We start from the raw sequence: 20,024 nt of genomic DNA on the forward strand, positions 1-20,024 counted from the left end.
CAGGCAGCAGGAAGGATTTCTAAGAGCAGGCACTAGTGCTGAGATCGAGGCTAAGGCTGACACATTTGGGAGCAGAGGGACGGCGCACATAACATGCACCTAATCCCGAGCCTCGCTAACATGCCCTTTCTGGAGTTTGGCAGTCCCTAACGGTATGAGTGTGACTGGATGAAACATAACCCAGTCACAAAATCCAGGCCACCAGGCAGCCTGCTCCTAGCCAAGCTGGAAGGCACAGAGCCAGGGTCCAGAGGGGAAAGTGCTCCAATCAGCTGCGGCTTGCGGGTAAGAGGACTCTTTTCCAGACACAGTGAAATGTGCTGGAAGAACTGGAAAGACAGACAGCCCTTTCCGGTCTGACTCAGCTTCTTTGGACGTTGGATGGATGACCTTAGACGACTCAGTTTCACTCACTGAGACTCGCCGGATTGATCTTGTGGGGTGGAAGTGATTTTGACTTCCCAAGGTCATGGTGAGGATCGGATGGTGAAACGAAAAGCCGGGCATTGCTCTCAACCACACACTGCAAAGGTGGTGTGTGATCATGTGCAGGGATAAGTGGCCCGATACTTTTTACTGGAATCTTCTTAGGTTCTTTTGGTCGTTCCAACAGACCCATAAGATGGGTGCTACGTTATTCCTATTCTACATGTGAAGTATCAGAGGGTAAAGAAACCACCCAAGGTCAAAGTGGGTATACCAGGCTTTGGGGTTTGCCTCGGAAGCCTAGATTTGTGCGCGTGTGTATTCATTACGTGTGTGTGTGTGTGTGTGTGTGTGTGTGTGTGTGTGCGTGTGTGTGAGAGAGAGAGAGAGAGAGAGAGAGAGAGAGATCGGGCACACACACAGAGGTCAGAGGAAACTTTGGGAAACTGCTCTTCTCTTTCCTCTGTGTGGGTTCTAAGATTGAAATCACATCACTTCACAACTCTCCTCATCAGCTGAGCCATCAACACCTGGATTCTTCAGGGACTGGGGGATGAATGAGACCAGCCCTTATTTTGTAGCCCAGGCTGGAACTCATGATCCTCCTGCCTCAGACTCCTAACCACTAGAATCACAGGCATGTGTGGCCACACCCAGCTCACACCCAGCTCTGGAGCTTAGCCCCAAACTCAGTGTAAGCATTCCAAACACGACAGCTGTCATTACTGCCAACTCTAAAACCCTGTGTTGTGGGCTTCCTTGGTGCGAGCCCTGAACCTCATGTTCCCGGCCACACATAGAGGGAACGGGAGAGTGAGCCCCGGTGGGAACAGGAATACTGCTTTTCAGGCCGCCCCGCTCCAGGTGAGCTCCGTCTGCACTCCCTGGTTCTTCGGCCTTTTATGATCGATCAGCTTCTATCATGCATTCGGCAGCCATTTAGCAAGCTAAATAAGGGTACTGTTACGGGAGTAAATGAGCCACACGGTCTCTGTGTGGACTGTCATTTGAAGAGGGAAGCAGACAATGTTTATAAACACATGAGCGAGTTAATTATAGACTTGGCTAAGTGCTATGCAGTAGGAAAACAGGGCAGAGACTGCCTCCCTGAAGATGTGACCTTTGAGGGGAGGCACAAGGGACAGGTACCGGGAGCTCTGTTTTAAACTCTGGGAAATGCTAGCTCAGTCCTATTCTCAGACAAACTCCTTGGGTGTAGTGGTGCGTGCCTTTTATCCCAGCGCCAGGGAGGCAGAGGCAGGCAGATACATGAGTGCTAGGCCCACCTGGTCTACAAAGTGAGTTCCAGGATAGTTGAGGCTACACAGAGATACCCTGTCTCAAAATAAAAAACAACCCGCAGATTGAGAGAGAGCTCAGCAAACAGGGGTACAGCCTACAGCACTCAGGAGAAGTTGGGCATGGTGGTGTGTGCACATGCATATTAAAATCCCAGTCCAGAGAGGTCAAAGCAGGAGCATCCCTGGGGATCCTGGACTGGCCAGCCTAGCCTAACCATGGTGTACAAGGTTCTAGCAAGACAGAGTATCTCCAACAATGAGCTGGCTGGCTCTGAGGTTGACTGCATGCATGCACACACACACTCACACGAATACCAACCACAAAAATCAACCAACCAGCTAGCGATGTAGTTCAGTCATTACCTGAATACACTCAAAGCCTAGGCTTAAACCCCAGCACTTCATAAACCAGGCAGGGATGCACTCCTACAGTCTTAGCAGTTGGGAGGCAGAGGCAGGAGGACCAGAGATGTTCAACGCTATCCTTGGCCTGTTGGAGGACAGCTTTGACGATGAGATCTTTTTCCCCCATGTAGTTGCTGCAGTACATGGGGTCACTGTAGGCAAGGGATCAGAGGCAGGGAAGATGCTGACACACAGCCCTGGGCTCTAGTCTTGGTGAATCGTTCCAGGTACAACTCAGAGATGGGATTTTCCAAGTTTGTTTCTTTGTATACACATCGGATGGTAAGGGTATTGACCGCCAGGGACTCCTATGACGATTAAACTAGGAAAATGTTCAAGAAGTGCTTGGCCCAACTCTGGTACTTGGTAGGAGCCAGGCCTCTTAATAGATTGTGAGTACTCAATAGACTGTGAACTCTAGGAGGGAGGGAGATAATCCCACTTGGCTACTTGTTTTTGCCATAGTTTTTGGAGAATAAGGACCTGATAAATGATGGATGAGCGGATGGACAAATGGACAGACAGGCAGATAATATATAAATGTATGAAGTACCCTATAAATACTGGATAGATGATATAAACTTATGTATACAGGGGCAACTAGGCCCAGTACAGAAAAGCTGGCGCCTATCCATTGAGTGCTGCCTGTCCTGAACTGAGTAGAGCGCACTGTTTGCCTGGGAGCCTGGGTACCAGAAGCTCAGAGGCTTGGGCTTGAGTTCCTGTAGGCTCCACATGAGGAGCAGAGGACCAGAGTCACGCTTGGATATTTTAACTCATTTCTTTCTTTCTTTTTGTTTTTTTAGATAGGGTGTTACTCTATAGCCATGGCTGCCTGTGGCTTACTATGTAGACTAGGCTGTCCTTGAACTCACAGAGAGTCACCTGCCTCTGCCTCCCAAGAGCTGGGATTAAAAGGCAAAAGGCATGTTCCACCACACTGGGCCTCAAGCTTGTCTTCAAAACGCATCCATTTCTTTTTTTTTTTTTTTTTTTTTTCCGGAGCTGGGGACCAAACCCAGGGCCTTGCGCTCGCTAGGCAAGTGCTCTACCGCTGAGCTAAATCCCCAACCCCAACGCATCTATTTCTAAGATGCACTGCACATGTGGGATAAGAATAGTATGGGGGGGGGTTGGGGATTTAGCTCAGTAGTAGAGCGCTTGCCTAGCAAGCGCAAGGTCCTGGCCGGTCCCCAGCTCCGAAAAAAAGAAAAAAAAAAAAAAGAATAATATGGGGGAGGGGGGAGATGGCTCAGTGGTTAAGAGCACTGATTGCTCTTCCAGAGGTCCTGAGTTCAAGTCCCAGCAACCACATGGTGGTTCACAACTATCTGTAATGGGATCCAATGTCCTCTTCTGGTGTGTGTGAAGGTAGCTACAGTGAACTCATATATATATATACACATACATATATATATATATACATATACATATATATGTATATGTATATATATATAATCATTCTTTTTTCTTATTTTTTTAAAGATTTATTCATTTATGCTATATAAGTACACTGTAGCTGTCTTCAGATAAACCAGAAGAGGGCATCGGATCTCTTTACAGATGGTTGTGAGCCACCATGTGGTTGCTGGGAAATTGAACTCATGACCTCTGGAAGAGCATTGGGTGCTCTTAACCACTGAGCCATTTCTCCAGCCCAAAAATAAATCATTCTTTAAGGAAAAAAAATAATAGTATCTGCCTCCTGGAATTATTCTGAGGATTAAATGAGATGATCTTTTTTTTTTTTTTTAACTTTTTTTTTCCCTTTTCTTTTTTTCGGAGCTGGGGACCGAACCCAGGGCCTTGCGCTTGCTAGGCAAGCGCTCTAATGAGATGATCTTATGATCGAGAATTACAAGTAGCACTTGCCTCAGAGCTGTGAGAGCTGGAGGAGAGCACCCGCCCCCATGGAAACATCTAGAATGCTGCTCTCCGTTCGATGATGTCAACATGTCTGTTACCGCTTGCCATCCTCAGATCCAACAGCAGCAGATCTAAAGTGGAAACCCCCAAGACCCCCAGCAGCCCCTCAACTCCCACATTCGCCCCCGCTGTCTGTCTCCTGGCCTCCTGCTATCTCACCGGGGACTCTGTCCGGGACAAGTGTGTGGAGATGCTGTCAGCCGCTCTGAAGGCGGAAGGTGAGGGCTTGGGCTGGGGATGAGGGAGGGAGAGACACCGTCTGTTTAGAGTCTCCAGTCCGGGACAGGAATCCCATTGTCAAGAAGTATCCACGGCAAAGTCAGGCGCAGGGCTAATGTCTGTGTCCCGACCTCTTTTAGATGATTTCAAGGACTATGGAGTCAACTGTGACAAGCTGGCCTCAGAAATAGAAGACCATATCCTCATAGCACGTGGGGCTGGGGGTGCCTAAACTGTCTAGTTGTCAGGTATGGGTGCAGCTCTGGGGACAGCTCCCTGCTCTGCCCTTGAACCAGAGCTGAGTGAAGTCGACGTTGCTCTTGGGTCTTGCCCTGCCCATCGGTGGGTTCCCCAGGTTCATCTGTTTGCAGGCGAGGAGGCACCGGAAGCTCAGGGAGGCGCTGTCACCCACCAAAGCTTCTGCAGCTAATCCTGCCCTGATCTGCACGATCAGAGTGCAGCCTGCTTCACACATTACATCTCCCTCCCTCCCTCCCTCCCTCCCTCCCTCCCTCCCTCCCTCCCTCCCTCCCTCCCTCCCTCCCTCTCTCCCTCCCTCTGATGCTCCTGAACTATACTTTCTGATGCCATTAGGCAGGCACCATGCCAGGCAACGGACATTTCTTGACTGTCTTTTTTTTTTTTTTTTTTTTTTCTTTTTTTCGGAGCTGGGGACCGAACCCAGGACCTTGCGCTTGCTAACTTCTTGACTGTCTTAATGCCCCCAGCCACCCCTCCGGAGCCTGTTGGGTGTTCTCATGGTCTATTCAGGGAAACTAAAGCTAGGGATGACAAGGTATCAGAGCTGGACTGAAGGCCTTGGTATATGGTTTTATGTATTAAAAAAGTACATTTTAAAAAATAGAATCTCACTATGTAGCCATGGCTTGCCCGAACCCACTCTCTCTATGTAGACTAGGCTAGTCTCAAACTCACAGAGATCCTCTGCCTCAGGTGCTGGTGTCGAAGGGGCACGTCGACACGCCTGTCCGTTCTGTGTATTTATGCTTCTTGTGAACGCTACCTTCTGTGAACTCAGCCTATTTCACCTCCTGATTCTTTTTCACCTTTGGGGGAGTGGGTATTGGTCTTCTGAGACAGGGTTTCTCTGTGTAGCCCTGGCTGTCCTGGAACTCTCTCTGTGCAGACCAGGATGGCCTCGGACTCAGAGATTCTTTGCCTACCCCCTCTCTCAGTACTGGGACTAAAGGTGTACACCACCACCCCTCGCCTCCTGATTTTCATCGCCCTGTGGAGATCATGGAGGTGACTTCCTGTAGTGACATTCTACTATGATAGAAAGTGTGGTTTGTGGGGAAAATAGTTGCTGGATGGATGTGTTGCATTCTCTCACCCGAGACAGAGGTTTGCATGTCTAAGTTGGAGAGTGGAAGGAGGGTGGTGATGGGGAAGCTCCAGGAGAAAGGATTCTCAGTGTCCCATGAGATGTTTGACTGGGTCTGCCTGGGAGGCCAGGCACCAAACATTAGGCAGCCAACCAGCCTGTTTCTGTCTCCTGGCTGAAGCCCCCCTTAGTCCCCCAGCATATCCGCTGGAAGTCTGTGTTAACCCCTGTTCGCCAGCCGTAACTCAACACATTTTGCACTTCCCAGTCTTTCAGTAAATGCATTCTTACCATTTTCTGTCAATTCAGGAACCCAGAGTTTTGGGGTCTCAGGATGTCATCCCCAATTTCTCCAGAACACCCAGTGGCTTCTAAGCCCAGTTTGAAACAAAGTGGGTGACCCAGTGCCTAATCCCCTTCTGTCTTTTTTCCTCATTTGCTTCCTTCCTGGTCTGCTATGAGAGGAACTGAAGCTACAGCGAGCTGCTTAGCTTTTTATCCTAGTGGCGGGGAGGATGAACACGGGGTTTGTATGTTCTGTGTCCCTCAAAGGTCTGTGCTCTGTGGAGTGACCCTGACCTGACATGGTGTGGGGTGAGACTTAGGTGTGACCTCTGACGGGTCCCCAGAGTCCGAGGACTGCTCCTCCTGATCTACCCCTATGATATATGCAGAATGAATCGGAGAGAAGCCGCTGTCTTCAAGCAGCCTCTCAGATTCACAGGTTCATACTACGGAAGTTCTGAAGAGCAGTTTCGAACTCATAGCTTAGGTCCGCACTTCTTTGTGGCTTATTCTTTTTAAAAAAATTACATATACATAATATGTATAATATATATGATGTATTTAATATGTGTGTGTGTGTGTGTGTGTGTGTGTGTGTGACACTGTCACTGTCTTCAGACACACCAGAAGAGGGCATCGGATCCCATTACAGATGGTTGTGAGCCACCATGTGGTTGCTGGGAATTGAACTCAGGACCTCTGGAAGAGCAGTCAGTGCTCTTAACCACCACCACCACCCCCTACATATTCTTTTTTGTTGTTGTTTTGTTTTTTTCAAGACAAGACTTCTCCGTGTAGCCCTGGCTATTTTGGAACTCACTCTCTGAGCTGGCCTTGAACTTGGAGATCTGCTGCCTCTGCCTTCCAGGTGCTGGGACTAAAGGCATGCGCCATCACCGTCTGACTATTTTCATACTCGGATTGTACAGATGACATTAAAACAATAACGGGGGGTTGGGGATTTAGCTCAGTGGTAGAGCGCTTGACTAGGAAGTACAAGGCCCTGGGTTCGGTCCCCAGCTCCGAAAAAAAGAAAAAGAAAAAAAAAAAAGACTAAAAAAACAAAAACCGGGACGAAAGCCAGGTCTCCACCTCCTTCCCACCGGTTCCCGAAAACCGGCTGCTCTGCTCTGGGCATTGCCCTGGTCTCTCTTGGCTATGCCTTTTCCCAACAATGACTTTGACTTTCTGCCTTTGCCTGGCTCAGGAGACCAAGAAAACAAGGCTGATCTGCCCAGCCCTGCCCTTTGTCCTGAGATGGGCAGGGGAAGGATCTGGGCTGCTGGGCTTGGACAGAAGTAACTACAGTCCATGGCCAGGGTGGCTTCCTGCCTGTGAGTGAACAGAGCATTGTTAGGAGGAGGAGACCTGATTTGCAGCCCTGCCCCTAGTAGGACTCTGTGCTCTCATCCGAGCAGGGACCTGACCCCTGTCTAAGCCTTGCTTCCTCGTCTACTTGTGGGAGAAGTAACTGGTCAGCCATTCCCAGAGTGGAGCCCTGGGATGAAGGGCCGTGCCTAAGAGGGAGGGAGACTGCTGAGCGGACTCCTGGGGGGAGGCTAGGGATGTAGCTTGGTTGGTAGAGCACTTGCCTACCCTTCTAGCACTCAGGAAATGAACGTAAGAGAAGCAGAAGTTTAAGGTCATCCTCAGCTACATAGAGAAGTCTTGGCTACCCTAGGCTACAAGAGACGCTGTCTCAAAAGAAACCAGAGGTGGTGAGGAAAACACAGGACGGCTCACTGGATTTGTCATTCAGTTCGTTCTGCTCTTTGGTCTTTTGAGGCAGGCTCTTGGTAACCCTGGCTGGTCTGGAACGCACTCTGTAGACCAGGCTGGCCTCGAACTCCATCTGCCTGCCTCTGCCTCCCCAGTGCTGAGGTAGCCAATGGTTTGCTTTTGTACTTCTCAGGGCCTGAAACATGTGGCTCTTGACCCTTTCCTTTGACAGTTGGTCTCCAACTCTGGAGTCCTTTCAAGCTAGAGGTTACCCTCATTTTTCTCTTGTTAGCAGTCCTGAACATGGAAGGAACACTTGATATGTTTCATACCCCATACTAGTTCCCGGGGTGTGATGGTACACTAGGCCTCCTAACAATCCCAGTTTATTTTGGTGGTGGTGGCGTGTGTGTGTGTGTGTGTGTGCGTGCGTGTGTGAAGAAGGGAGAAGGGAACTGAAGCACAGAGGCATGTGACTCACCTGAACTCCAGTGAGAGACTCTGACAGACTAGCATGCCTAATCCCGAGTCCCTGATACCTGGCTGCAGTCTGTCCTCTTCCTGGAGGCCCTTCCTGTCTCTGACACTGGGCTGACCCGCGTTTAAAGCAGATGCCCACCGAGCAGAGGCCACAGAGATGACCCCTGACCCCGGTACAGACTCCCCTTCCCCATGCTCCTCTGAGGACGGCACGGTGGCCCTTGACCCAGACACATATCTACCAAGAACTCAAGAGCACGGACATGAAGTACCGGAACCGTGTGCGCAGCCGCATCAGCAACCTGAAGGACCCCAGGAACCCGGGCCTGAGGCGGAACGTGCTCAGCGGGACCATCTCCCCAGAGCTCATTGCCAAGATGACAGCCGAGGTGAGGAGGATCTGAGGGCAGAGGGTGTGACTCCGGGAGAGTCTCTCTGTGAGAGACCCAGTTCCTCTCTCACAAGTGCAGTTATGTAACGGGCCATGAGACCCTCACTGGACAGACAGCCATTTGACCTACTTATTTCAAACACCACATCTTGGGAAGATCTTTGACACATCCTCAGGTGTGGTCTGCTTCTAGGGCTACCAGGGGGACTCCCTGTCAGTCCGCAAATGTTGGAGGAATGAATACACCCAGAGAAGGGGAGAGGAAAGGCGTGGAGGTCCTAAAGACTGCGGGGCTCAGGGTGCTTTGCTGGTCCAGAGTGGGGTTATTCTGTGCATGATGTATAGAATGAGAATCTGGGATGTGTGTGCGTGGTATATGTGGTATGTGGAATGTATGTGGTGTGTGTGATGAGTGCACAGATAGGACTTTAGTGTGTGGGTGTGACGTACAGCTTTGTATGGTGTAGGTGAAGTGTGGAGCGTTCGTGTGTGTGATATGTAGTGTGCATATTACTCCAAGTGTGAGCTGACATGAGTATGTGATTAATCTGAATGTGTGATTAGTGTGTGGTTAGTGTGTAATGTGTGATTAGTGTGTGGTTAGTGTGTGGTTACTGTGTGGTTAGTGTGGAGTTAGTGTGTGGTTAGTGTGTGATGTGTGGTTAGTGTGTGGTTAGTAAGTGGTTAGTGTGTGGTTAGTGTGGAGTTAGTGTGTGATATGTGGTTAGTGTGGTGCTATGTGGTTAGTGTGTGATGTGTGGTTAGTGTGTGGTTAGGGTGGAGTTAGTGTGTGATGTGTGGTTGGTGTGTGATGTGTGTTTAGTGTGTGTAGGGAGTGGTTAATGTACGTGTATGCTTAGCGTAGTCTGTAGTATGTGGATAATATGTATGTGGATTGCACTAGAGTGTTGTCAGTATATAGTATAAAGTTAGTATATATGTGGTTAATGTGTGTTTCTGTGTTTAGTGTGTGATTTGTGGTGTGTGGTCTGTGGTTAGTGTGTGGTTACTGTGGATATGGAGTGTTTAGTGTGCAGTCTATGGTAATGAGTGTGGTTAGTGTGTGGTGTGGAGTAAGTGTGTGGTATGGAGTTAGTATGGAGTTGGTGTGTGGTTAGTGTGTGGTATGGAGTTAGTGTGGAGTAAGTGTGTGGTTAGTGTGTGGTGTGGAGTTAGTGTGTGGTTAGTGTGTGGTGTGGAGTTAGTGTGTGGTTGGTGTGTGGTGTGGAGTTAGTGTGTGGTTGGTGTGTGGTGTGGAGTTAGTGTGTGGTTGGTGTGTGGTGTGGAGTTAGTGTGTGGTTGGTGTGTGGTGTGGAGTTAGTGTGTGGTTGGTGTGTGGTGTGGAGTTAGTGTGTGGTTGGTGTGTGGTGTGGAGTTAGTGTGTGGTTGGTGTGTGGTGTGGAGTTAGTGTGTGGTTGGTGTGTGGTGTGGAGTTAGTGTGTGGTTGGTGTGTGGTGTGGAGTTAGTGTGTGGTTGGTGTGTGGTGTGGAGTTAGTGTGTGGTTGGTGTGTGGTGTGGAGTTAGTTAGTGTGTGGTTGGTGTGTGGTGTGGAGTTAGTTAGTGTGTGGTTGGTGTGTGGTGTGGAGTTAGTTAGTGTGTGGTTGGTGTGTGGTGTGGAGTTAGTTAGTGTGTGGTTGGTGTGTGGTGTGGAGTTAGTGTGTGGTTGGTATGTGGTATGGAGTTAGTGTGTGGTTGGTGTGTGGTGTGGAGTTAGTGTGTGGTTGGTGTGTGGTATGGAGTTAGTGTGGAGTAAGTGTGTGGTTAGTGTATGATATGGAGTTAGTGTGGGGTTAGCGTGTGGTTAGTGTGTGATGTGGAGTTACTGTGGGGTTAGCATGTGGTTAGTGGTCTGTGGGACATGTAATTACTGTGGGTGGTGTATAGTTAATGAATGTGAGTGTCTGAACGGCACACACATGCTGCGTGGAGCAGTACAGAATGCTGTTACGGTCCAGGGACTTGCAGTTCTGAGGGAAGAGCTCACTACTTGCCCCAAGCACTCCAGAGAGTGGGATTAGGATAAACAGGGAACCCGACTCCCAGGAACGAACCACGCATCAAAGCTACCATGCTGTTCACTCACTTTTGCTTATTTGTGGAGGGAGCACAGGGCATGTGTGGAGGTCAGAGGACAACTTATGGGGCTTTACACACACCAGACAGATGCTCTACCAACTTTGAAACGTCCCCAGCAAGGCCCTAACGGCTGTGAATGACAGCATAGCCCAGAGGTAGAAATTGTAACTTATCTTTGCAATGTCTTAGTCAGTCCAGGATGCTACAGTAAAAACAAACAAACAAACAAACAAACAAACAAACAAACCCAGAAAACTGTAAACCCAGCACTTGGGAGGTGGAAACAGGAGAATCAGGAGTTCAAGGTCAGCCTGGGCTGCACAACAAACCCAAGCACAGTGTGTGATACAAGATATTCTGTCTCAAATAAATGAGAAAAGTAATGATTAGCCGAAACTAAGCCCCCTTCAAATGAGCCTTGGCTACACCCTGATCTACAAACCACTCATAACTTCTGCTGCCTCCACGCCCTGTGTCTGCCCAGTCACTTTGGCAGAGGCTTGAAGAGGTTCAGTGAACAGGGGTCAGATAGATAAAGGAAGGGCTGGATGCAGTTGATGCCGTATCTCCAGAAGGAGCATGGACCACTGTGCTCCTGGGACACTGTCTGAGGTGTCTATCCACGAGTATTCAGACCTCTGAGCCTTGTTACTGCAGGGTCCAGCTGGGTGGTGCAGCCAGCAGGTCATGGTTTCCAGAGCTATGGTTGCCACCAACAGACAGGACTAGAGAACATTTATAGCTGGAGCAGGCGCTGGGTTGAAGTCCAGACTGGGACACGGGTGAGCAGTGGCCAAATCAGCTGCTGGGACAACTAGTTTGATTCAGGCAAAGGCCTGGCAGGCAGCATGAGCACCGTGCTGAAGGAACGTTTTCCTAGTACTAATTCCGGCTACGAGCACCCGCTGCTGTCCTACGCACACCCAGATGACCTTGACCCAGCTAGAACTCCCAGATTGGACCTTCCAGCTGGGATGGAGAGGAGACTCCTCCAGGACAGGCCTTTCCCCAGATCTGTTGGAACCAGGGGGGAGTCTAACCTCTCCTCCATCTCTATGTTCTTGACCTAGTATGGTACCTCCTACACACACACACACACACACACACACACACACACACACACACACACACATGCCAACAGACTCATTTCTCTGCAGGAAATGGCCAGTGACGAGCTGAGGGAGCTGAGGAACGCCATGACTCAAGAGGCCATCCGCGAGCACCAGATGGCCAAGACAGGCGGTACCACCACTGACCTCTTGCGGTGTAGCAAGTGCAAGAAGAAGAATTGTACCTATAACCAGGTGGGCAGAGGTGGGGTGGGGGAGGGGCCACAGCAGGGGGAGGGGAGGTGGGGTGGAGGGGGGACATAGTAGGGGCAGGAGAGGGAGAGGGGCCGGTTCACAGCAGATGGACGGGGAGGTGGGGTGAAGTAGGCAGGGCCACAGCAGGAGGAGGTAGGGTGGAGTGGGGCGGGGCTACAGCAGGGGGAGGTAGGGTGGAGTGGGGCGGGGCCACAGCAGGGGGAGGTAGGGTGGAGTGGGGCGGGGCCACAGCAGCGGGAGGGAAAAGACTCCCGGGAGGTATTTGAAAGGAATAGGAAGTACTACTCCCTTCAGGCCACAAGTGGAGGGCAAGCTTGGAAAAGCCACCAGCGTGTTGCTTCTGGGAAGCGTTCAGATTGTGGAATCAGCTTCTGGGTATCCATGGGGCAGAGCCCATGTGTTCTGTCTGTCCTGAAGTGAGAGCGAACCCTAAACCCTAGCTGTGCTTGGTCCTCCTTACACACCGCTGGGCACAGACTTCAGGAGAGTCACAGAAGTTGGAAGGAAGCATAGCCATGTGACACCTAGCTCCTCCTTAAAAACGCTGGGAAATCAGAGCCAAACCTTTCTTTTCATTTACCCTTACTTGGCGATTTTGAGGAAGGTCCTTGAATTTACTTCAAAACTAAGGCTACCCTGGAATTTCTGATCTTCTTGCCACGGGGGTGGGATTTCATATGTGCACCACCATGATTGGCTTTTGGGTTCCAACCTTTCTGAGGTCGGTGTTGTCCAGTCAGCTTGTTCAGTGATGACTAAGGGGATTCCTGAAGTGACGATATCCAGGAGCCTAGCAGAGTGTGATAGGAATAGGGGACCTTTTCCTAAGCTCCAAGAATGGCCTATGGCTAGTTATGTCGTTGGAGTACCAATATCTTGAGTTCTAGCTCATATTTAGTGATTTTAGAACTCTATTTCTCTGTCTGCTCAGCAAGCAAGATTCATTAAGAGTAACCAGGCTGGTAGCCCCTGTCTGTGTTAGGGTACAAATCTCGGCTCGAGTCCCTGCAAACCACACCAAATCAACATGGTTCCACGTGGAAAGGTTTAATGAGAGAAGAAGACTAGAAGAGGAGAGGAGTATTGGCCGGCTATGAGCATGTGGAGGGAAGGGAGGAGGGGAATGGGGAGAGAAGGGACAGAGGGGGAAAGATCTAGAGGAAAGAGCAAGCGAAGAGAGTAAGAGAAAGGAGGGGCAAGCAGCTCCTTTTATAGTAAGTCAGGCAAACCTGGCTGTTGCCAGGTAACTGTGGGGGTGGAGCTTAGACAGAATGCCAACAGTCACTGCCTACAAGCTTGAGGATTAGGATTAGCCTGGGCTACATAGGGAAACCTGTCTGAAAGGGGGGAAAACGGGATTGAGAGGTGGCTCAGGGGTTAAAGAGAGCTTACTGCTCTAGCAGAGGCCAGACCCCAGCTCCCAGATAGGATGGTCCACAGATGCTGTAACTCCAGCTCCAGGGATTTGATGCCTCCCACTGGACTTAGTGGGCACTTGTATACCCACACACACACACACACTCACTCACACACACATCTTTTTAAAACAGTTAGAGTTGGGAGTGTGGCTCTGTTGGTAGATCAGTGGGAGGCAAGGGGGTGGGATACATAAAACAATGGGTTTGGGCTGGAGAGATGGCTCAGTGGTTAAGAGCCCCGACTGCTCTTCCAGAGGTCCTGAGTTCAATTCCCAGCATCCACATGGTGGCTCACAACCATCTGTAAAGAGATCCGATGCCCTCTTCTGGTGTATCTGAAGACAGCTACAGTGTACTTATATATAATAAATGAATAAATCTAAAAAAAAAAAAAAAAAAAAAAAAAAAAAACAATGGGTTTGGGGGGTTGGAGAGATGGCTCAGTGGTTAGGGGCACTGGCTGATCTTCCAGAGGTCCTGAGTTCAAATCCCAGCAATCATATGATGTCTCACAACCATCTGTAATGCTATCCGATGCCCTCTTCTGGTGTGTCTGAAGACATGACAGTGTACTCATATACATAAAATAAATAAATTCTTTAAAGGAAAAAAAAAACCCAGTGGATTTGATGCCCAGCACCAGAGACCAGAAGTGAGGATTCACGTTAATCCTAGCACTGGAGAGGCAGAGGGAGTGGGCTAACAAGATGGCTCATTAGGTAAAGGTGCTTGGTGCCAAACCTGATGACTCAGAAGTGAGGGAGAGAACCAGCTCCTGCACATTGTCTTGTCATCCACATATGCCATGACCTATGCAGTCACATACATACACGCAGAACCAAATGTAATCAAAATTGTTTAAAGAGAGGGAGAAGGATCAGAAATTCGAGGTTATTTTTGGATATACCATCAGTTCAAGGACAACCTGAGATACTTCAGACTCTGTCACGGAAATGGGGAGGGAATATCAGGACCACTTTACCTTTAGCACCCTGTGGCTACAGGAGAGATACAGTTGTCTGTCTTGTTTTCTGGAAAGTTCTTTGGAAGGATTCCAGTTCTGGACTTGGAATACATCTGTGCAAGCCCCAGTGCTCGCCCAGGCCCATTATAGGCATTCGCTTGGGATTGCCCTTCGGAAGTGAGCTCTCTTACTAGCAGAGTTGAGTCTCCCCAAGAAAGCCCATTGCTCTCTCTCCTTATCTCTGCTGTGTGGTGACAAGGCTGTGTGCTATGCTGTGCCCTCCTGATGGACAGCTAGAGTCATGCTCCAGCAGAGGGCTCCTCCCCAACAGATCCAAGTAGACATCACCAGGGTTAGCTTTAGAGACTCAGAAGACAGCTGGGAACTCCAGGGCCTTGTGGTGGGAAGCCCATGTTGCTGAACCTGAATGACTGACGTGCTTGGGGGTGGGTGTCGAGGATGGGAAAACACAGCGTAACCCACCCCAGTGATCTGTGAGCCTCCTTTCCTCTCTGGGTTTCAGCCTCTTGTAGGATGACTATAGACAAGGTGATTTCCCAGACACCTCCGACTTGGACAGATATGTCAGATACAGTGTGTTCAGGAGCTAAGTCTGGGAAGGCTTCTTGTAAGAGGTCAGGCTTTGAACGAGGGAAGAGAAACCAGTTCGGAAGAGTCAACAAGAATGCACCTGCCAGGGGCTGGGGATTTAGCTCAGTGGTAGAGCGCTTACCTACGAAGCGCAAGGCCCTGGGTTCGGTCCCCAGCTCCGAAAAAAAGAACCAAAAAAAAAAAAAAAAAAAAAAAAAAGAATGCACCTGCCAAAGCCAGGTCGAGCCAGTAGGATTCTGAGTGAGTTGACAGTGACCAAAGGAAAAGAGGTTATTGAATATGAATATCATGGCCAACCTGCTTCTAAAGACAGTGGGAGCCACAGCAGGCCCTGGAGCAGGGGCGGAATGACCTCGTGAATGATTCTTCTCTCCGTTAGGTGCAGACACGCAGTGCTGATGAGCCCATGACCACCTTTGTCTTATGCAATGAATGTGGGAATCGCTGGAAGGTCTGTATCCTCGTATCTCTCTCCCCACCATCCACAGATGCTGCCCTACATAAGAAGTAGCCCACAGGCAGGAAGAGGGCCCATGCTAGCAGGCAGAAGGCTTACCAGCCTACAGAGTCAGCCTGTAGACTGTGACAGAGGCAGGTAGTTGCTGGGGAGGGAGAGGAGAGAGTGTTAGGCAAGGCAGCAGCTGGGATGGGTGGCAGCTCAGTCTATTACAGGGTGGGCAAGGCTGTGTATCAGTTGACTGTGGATAGGCATGGCTCTCTGGGGACCAGAGAGGGAGGAATTGCACTGAGAGTTTAGACTGGGCCTCTACTGAATGCTTTCACAGAAGCTATTGCTCTTGACCTGGCCACACAGGGATAACACGGGGAGACTGAGCTCTATCACGGTAGAGAGGCCTTTTTTTTCTCTTGGGAAGCCCTGGAAAAGCCGTTTACTCCTCCGTGCTGTGAGCCTGGCACCAGAACTCACAGCAGAAACAACAGAATCCCTTCTGGGTCCTGCTTGCTGGGGAGATATAGCTCAATCCTAGAGCATGTTCTGATATGTATAAAATCCTGGGTTTGATTCCTAGTGAAACACACACACACACATACACACACACACTAAATTATAAACAGGTAATTTAAGAAGAACATGAAAAAGATACTGGGTGAAATGGGTTTAAACATATTCCCACAGCCCAGCCCAGCCCAGCCCAGTTCAGGAATGATGACTGCTACGGAAAAGGACATTCTGTGTGCTGTGTGCCTGCTGGAAAGGCAGGGTCCAAGGGAGGTTGCCTCTTGTCTTCTGACAGCATCACTAAGGTCCACTGCCATGTGGGAGAGCTAAAGTCCAAGAGGTCTGGGACAATCATGGTATTTTTGTTCTGAGATGAGGTTTCTCGGTGTAGCCCCAACTCCTTACACAGACCAGGCTGACGTCAAACTCACAGAGATCCACCTGCCTCTGCCTCAAGTGTTAGGATAAAAGGCGTGCACCACCCCGCCTGGCTGAATCCACCTTCTTGTCCATAAGGCTCAAAGAGACCTCTTACGCCGCTGTCTTTGGTTTTACAGTTCTGCTGACTGAACCACCTGCCAGGAGAGGAAGACGGAGCAGGAAGCACAGACCCCATGACCTGGAACAAAATAAAAGTTCAAAAGATGGAAAATGCTGAGCCCTGGATGAGGCTAGGAATTAGAGGAGGTGGCGGGCGGGCAGGGGTTCTTTGTGCCAATTATTAATCAGTCATGCAAAATGATTGGCTTATAGTGGGGGGAATCCTATCTGGGGCATGGTACCCAGAGTCTTTATCGACAGACCTACACAGGTCAGCCTCAGATTGGAGGAGCCTTGTCCTGGCAGTGGCCTGGCAGATTTTTTAGTTCCTTCTCCCCTACTGGAAAATAGCAGATTGGGGTTAGGGGTATATAGCTCAGTGGTAAGTGCAGGTCTCAATCCCTGGCATAGAGCAGAGGGGAAGAGGAGAAAGGAAGGGAGGAAGGAAGGGAGGGAAGGAGGGAGGGAGGGAGGGAGGGAGGGAGGGAGGGAGGGAGGGAGGGAGGGAGGGAGGTGGGGAGAAATACCAAGCTAGGCATGGTGCTGTTTGCTTGTGATTCCAGTGACTTGGGAGGCTAAAGAGGATCGCCAGAGTCTGAGGGTTCAAAGTCAGCTCCACACTATAATGAGACTTGGTCTCTCTTTTTTTTTTTTTTTTTTCTCTTTTTTTCGGAGCTGGGGACCGAACCCAGGGCCTTGCGCTTGCTAGGCAACCGCTCTACCACTGAGCTAAATCCCCAACCCCTGAACTTCTGATCTTCTTGCTTCCACTCTCCAATACTTGGGATTAGAGGCCTGTGTCACCGTGGCCAGCTGATGTAGTACCGGGAAAGCCCTCTACGAACCCAGCTACACCCCCAGCTCAAAGCTCTTTCCTTTAAACAAAACAGAAAATGTTGGGACTGGAGAGATGGCTTGGCGGTGAAGAACACCCATCGCTCTTATAGAAGACCTGGCTTCAGTTGCCAGCACCCATCTAGTGCCTCACAACTATCCAGTTCAGGGGATCCAGGGCCCTCTTTCTGATCTCCAAGAACACCAGGCACACCTCTGGTATGTGTACGCTCACAAAGGCAAAACACTGAGAGAAATAAAATAAATCTAGACGGAAAAGAATCCACGTGTGGCGGTACACATATGGAATCCCAGTGCTGTGGAGGTAGACGTAGGATAGATAGCTCTAAGTTTGAGGCCAGCTTGATCTGCACGGTGAATCTTAGCACTGCACACCCACAGGGTAGCTGTGCGATTTGGCTTCTGCAGATAGAAATCTCCCAGATGCTGTACCCTGTTCGTCGCTCACTGCAAGGCCTTTGAGGACTCTGGATCATTCTAGGCAGGAATAGATCTAGCATGCAGATAGGATTACAGCAATGCCCATGACGACTTCTAACGCCCTTGAGGGTCCCGAGCTTCAGCGCCTGCCTAGACTCAGCGTGTTCCTCACAGCTCTCTGTAGACTGAGTTTCCAAGAAGTGTGTGGAACACATTAGCTTTGTTGAACTTCTCCCAGGTCGACATCGGCTTGCACTTTTTGTTTGTTTGTTTGGGGTGGGTGGTGGTTCTTTAAGATGGGGTTTCTTTGGGTAGCCTTGGCTGTCCTAGAACTCACTCTGTAGACCAGGCTAGCCTGGAACTCACAGAGATCCACCTGCCTCTGCCTTCCCAGTGCTGAGATTAAAGGCATGCACCACCATTACCCAGCCAGCTTGCTGTTCATGCTGAGGAAAACTTTAGGCAAAGCTAGAAGCTTCTGGAAACACCCTCAATGCAGCTATGGTGGTTTAGTCACTGATTGTCCCTGGCCTTCTGACAGCTCCAGACTGAGCCTCCTAGACTGTGTCCTAGCACAGACGCAACACAGAAGGCTGTGACTCCTAGAAATTTGAATGTGTCACCCTGTACCAAACTATAAACATGTCAGCAGTGAGCTCCTGCTTCCTGGGGTGACTGCAGGGGCTTCAGAGTTTCTATCTGTCCTGTTCACCCATGGGATGACTGTGGAGAGCTACTGTCTTCTGGGGACCATCCCCTATTGCCACCTATCATGGACCTCCCCCCAAAAGATGGAGCCTGTTAACAGTCTGGATACAGAAATCTGCCCCAGGGTGCTGCTGGCAAGGTGGCTCAGTGAGGAAGGGTACTATCTGTCAAACCTATATGATTTGCTTATAAAAAGATAAAGAGAGGGGGGATTATGTTCTATGGGGGTCTGGGGAAGGGGGTGCCTCAGTGGGTCCATGCTAAGGCATCCCTTCCCCCTGAGGGAACAGCCACATGGCGGTATAGTATAGAATAGAGTTTATTCAGGGCATGGGGAGGGGAGTAAAGAGGGTGGAAGGGCAGAGAGTAGGGAAGAGTAGAGAAGGAGAGGAGTGGAGTAGAGGCTGGCCATGAGCACGTGGAGAGAAGGGAGGAGAGGAATGGGGAGAGAGGGGACAGAGGGGCAAGAGGGTAAGAGCAAGAGAGTGAAGAGGGGGCAAGCAGCCACTTTTATAGTGAGTTGGGCATACCTGGCTATTGCCAGGTAACCATGGGGCTGGAGCTTAGACAGAATGCTAACGCTACAGCCCAAGTTCATCCTCAGGATCCACACAGAGACTGTGGACTCTCACAGATTTTCTTCTGATCTCCATATGACTGCCATGGGACAGGCACTTCCCCTAAGCACATACATACACATAATAAAGGGAGGGGAGAGGGAGGCAGGCAGGCAGGCAGACTTGATAAAGCCTTACCCTGGGGTTGGGGATTTAGCTCAGTGGTAGAGCGCTTGCCTAGCAAGTGCAAGGCCCTGGGTTCGGTCCCCAGCTCCGAAAAAAAAAAAAAAGAAAAAAAAGAAAAAGATAAAGCCTTACCCTGTCAAGTTTGAGAGTCCTGGGGAAAGACTGAAGAGTCCTGGGGAAAGACACAGCTCCTAAAGGCAGAACAGGACAGACGTCCCTGTCTGCCTCCTGTCACAGTTACCACGCTGGGACACCCAGAGCTGGGCTCCACCCTCAGCCCTGCTTTCCAGCAGGTCTCTGCCTGGCAGGACTCCACACCAGATGGTGATGTGTGCCATTTCTGAGGCACAAATGTCCCCCACAGAGGTGCCGAGATGCCACTTAGAAACCTAGGCACTTCTTAAAGTTTACCTTGGGGTTGACCTTGGAGGTCATGTTGAGATCCAGTTTTTGATCCAGTCAGCCTCAGGTAGGGCTGAGAGTTTTTGTTCCAGCAAGTGCCAATGCTTCTGGCCGTTGGCCACAGTCAAGCAGGAAGGGATCTGATGCCAGATTTCTCTCTAGATGGTTTAATTCCCCATCGCTTCTCACCATTTGCTAAGAGCAAATGTACACGATTCATCATCTAAATGTTCAGAGACCAAAGGAACAGCATGGCAGCGCCCACTGCCAATCTAATGGCGTTAGGTTGGTGAGGGTTGCTTTAGTACGTATGCTTTTCCTTCTAGACAGGGTTTCTCTGGGTAGCCCTGGCTGTCCTGGAACTCACTGTGTAGACCAGGCAGGCCTCAAACTCAGAGATCCACCTGTCTCTAGCTCCTGAGTGCTGGGATCAAATGTGTGCACCACCACCCGGCTAGAGTGGGTTTTTTTAAAATTTTACATTTTTTTCCTACCTGTACATA

General features: G+C 50.0%; 1 protein-coding gene across 2 annotated transcripts in view; it reads left to right on the top strand.

The window, feature by feature from the left end:
* Tcea3 (transcription elongation factor A3) overlaps positions 1–16,505 on the top strand; it is a 32,534-nt gene extending 16,029 nt beyond the window's left edge. The window contains exons 6-11 of one of the 2 annotated variants that reach the window (XM_063287455.1): positions 4,113–4,276; positions 4,418–4,473; positions 8,340–8,495; positions 11,731–11,877; positions 15,272–15,343; positions 16,411–16,505. In XM_063287455.1, coding sequence (XP_063143525.1) covers positions 4,113–4,276; positions 4,418–4,473; positions 8,340–8,495; positions 11,731–11,877; positions 15,272–15,343; positions 16,411–16,419 — 604 coding nt within the window. In that variant the 3' untranslated portion in view covers positions 16,420–16,505. Of the gene's footprint in view, positions 1–4,112; positions 4,277–4,417; positions 4,475–8,339; positions 8,496–11,730; positions 11,878–15,271; positions 15,344–16,410 lie in introns of both variants that reach the window. The other variant, NM_001015008.1, reaches the window with a different exon arrangement.
* Positions 16,506–20,024: the final 3,519 nt, after the last annotated feature.

Source organism: Rattus norvegicus, chromosome 5, assembly GCF_036323735.1.
Source record: "Rattus norvegicus strain BN/NHsdMcwi chromosome 5, GRCr8, whole genome shotgun sequence".
Taxonomy (NCBI): Eukaryota; Metazoa; Chordata; class Mammalia; order Rodentia; family Muridae; genus Rattus; species Rattus norvegicus.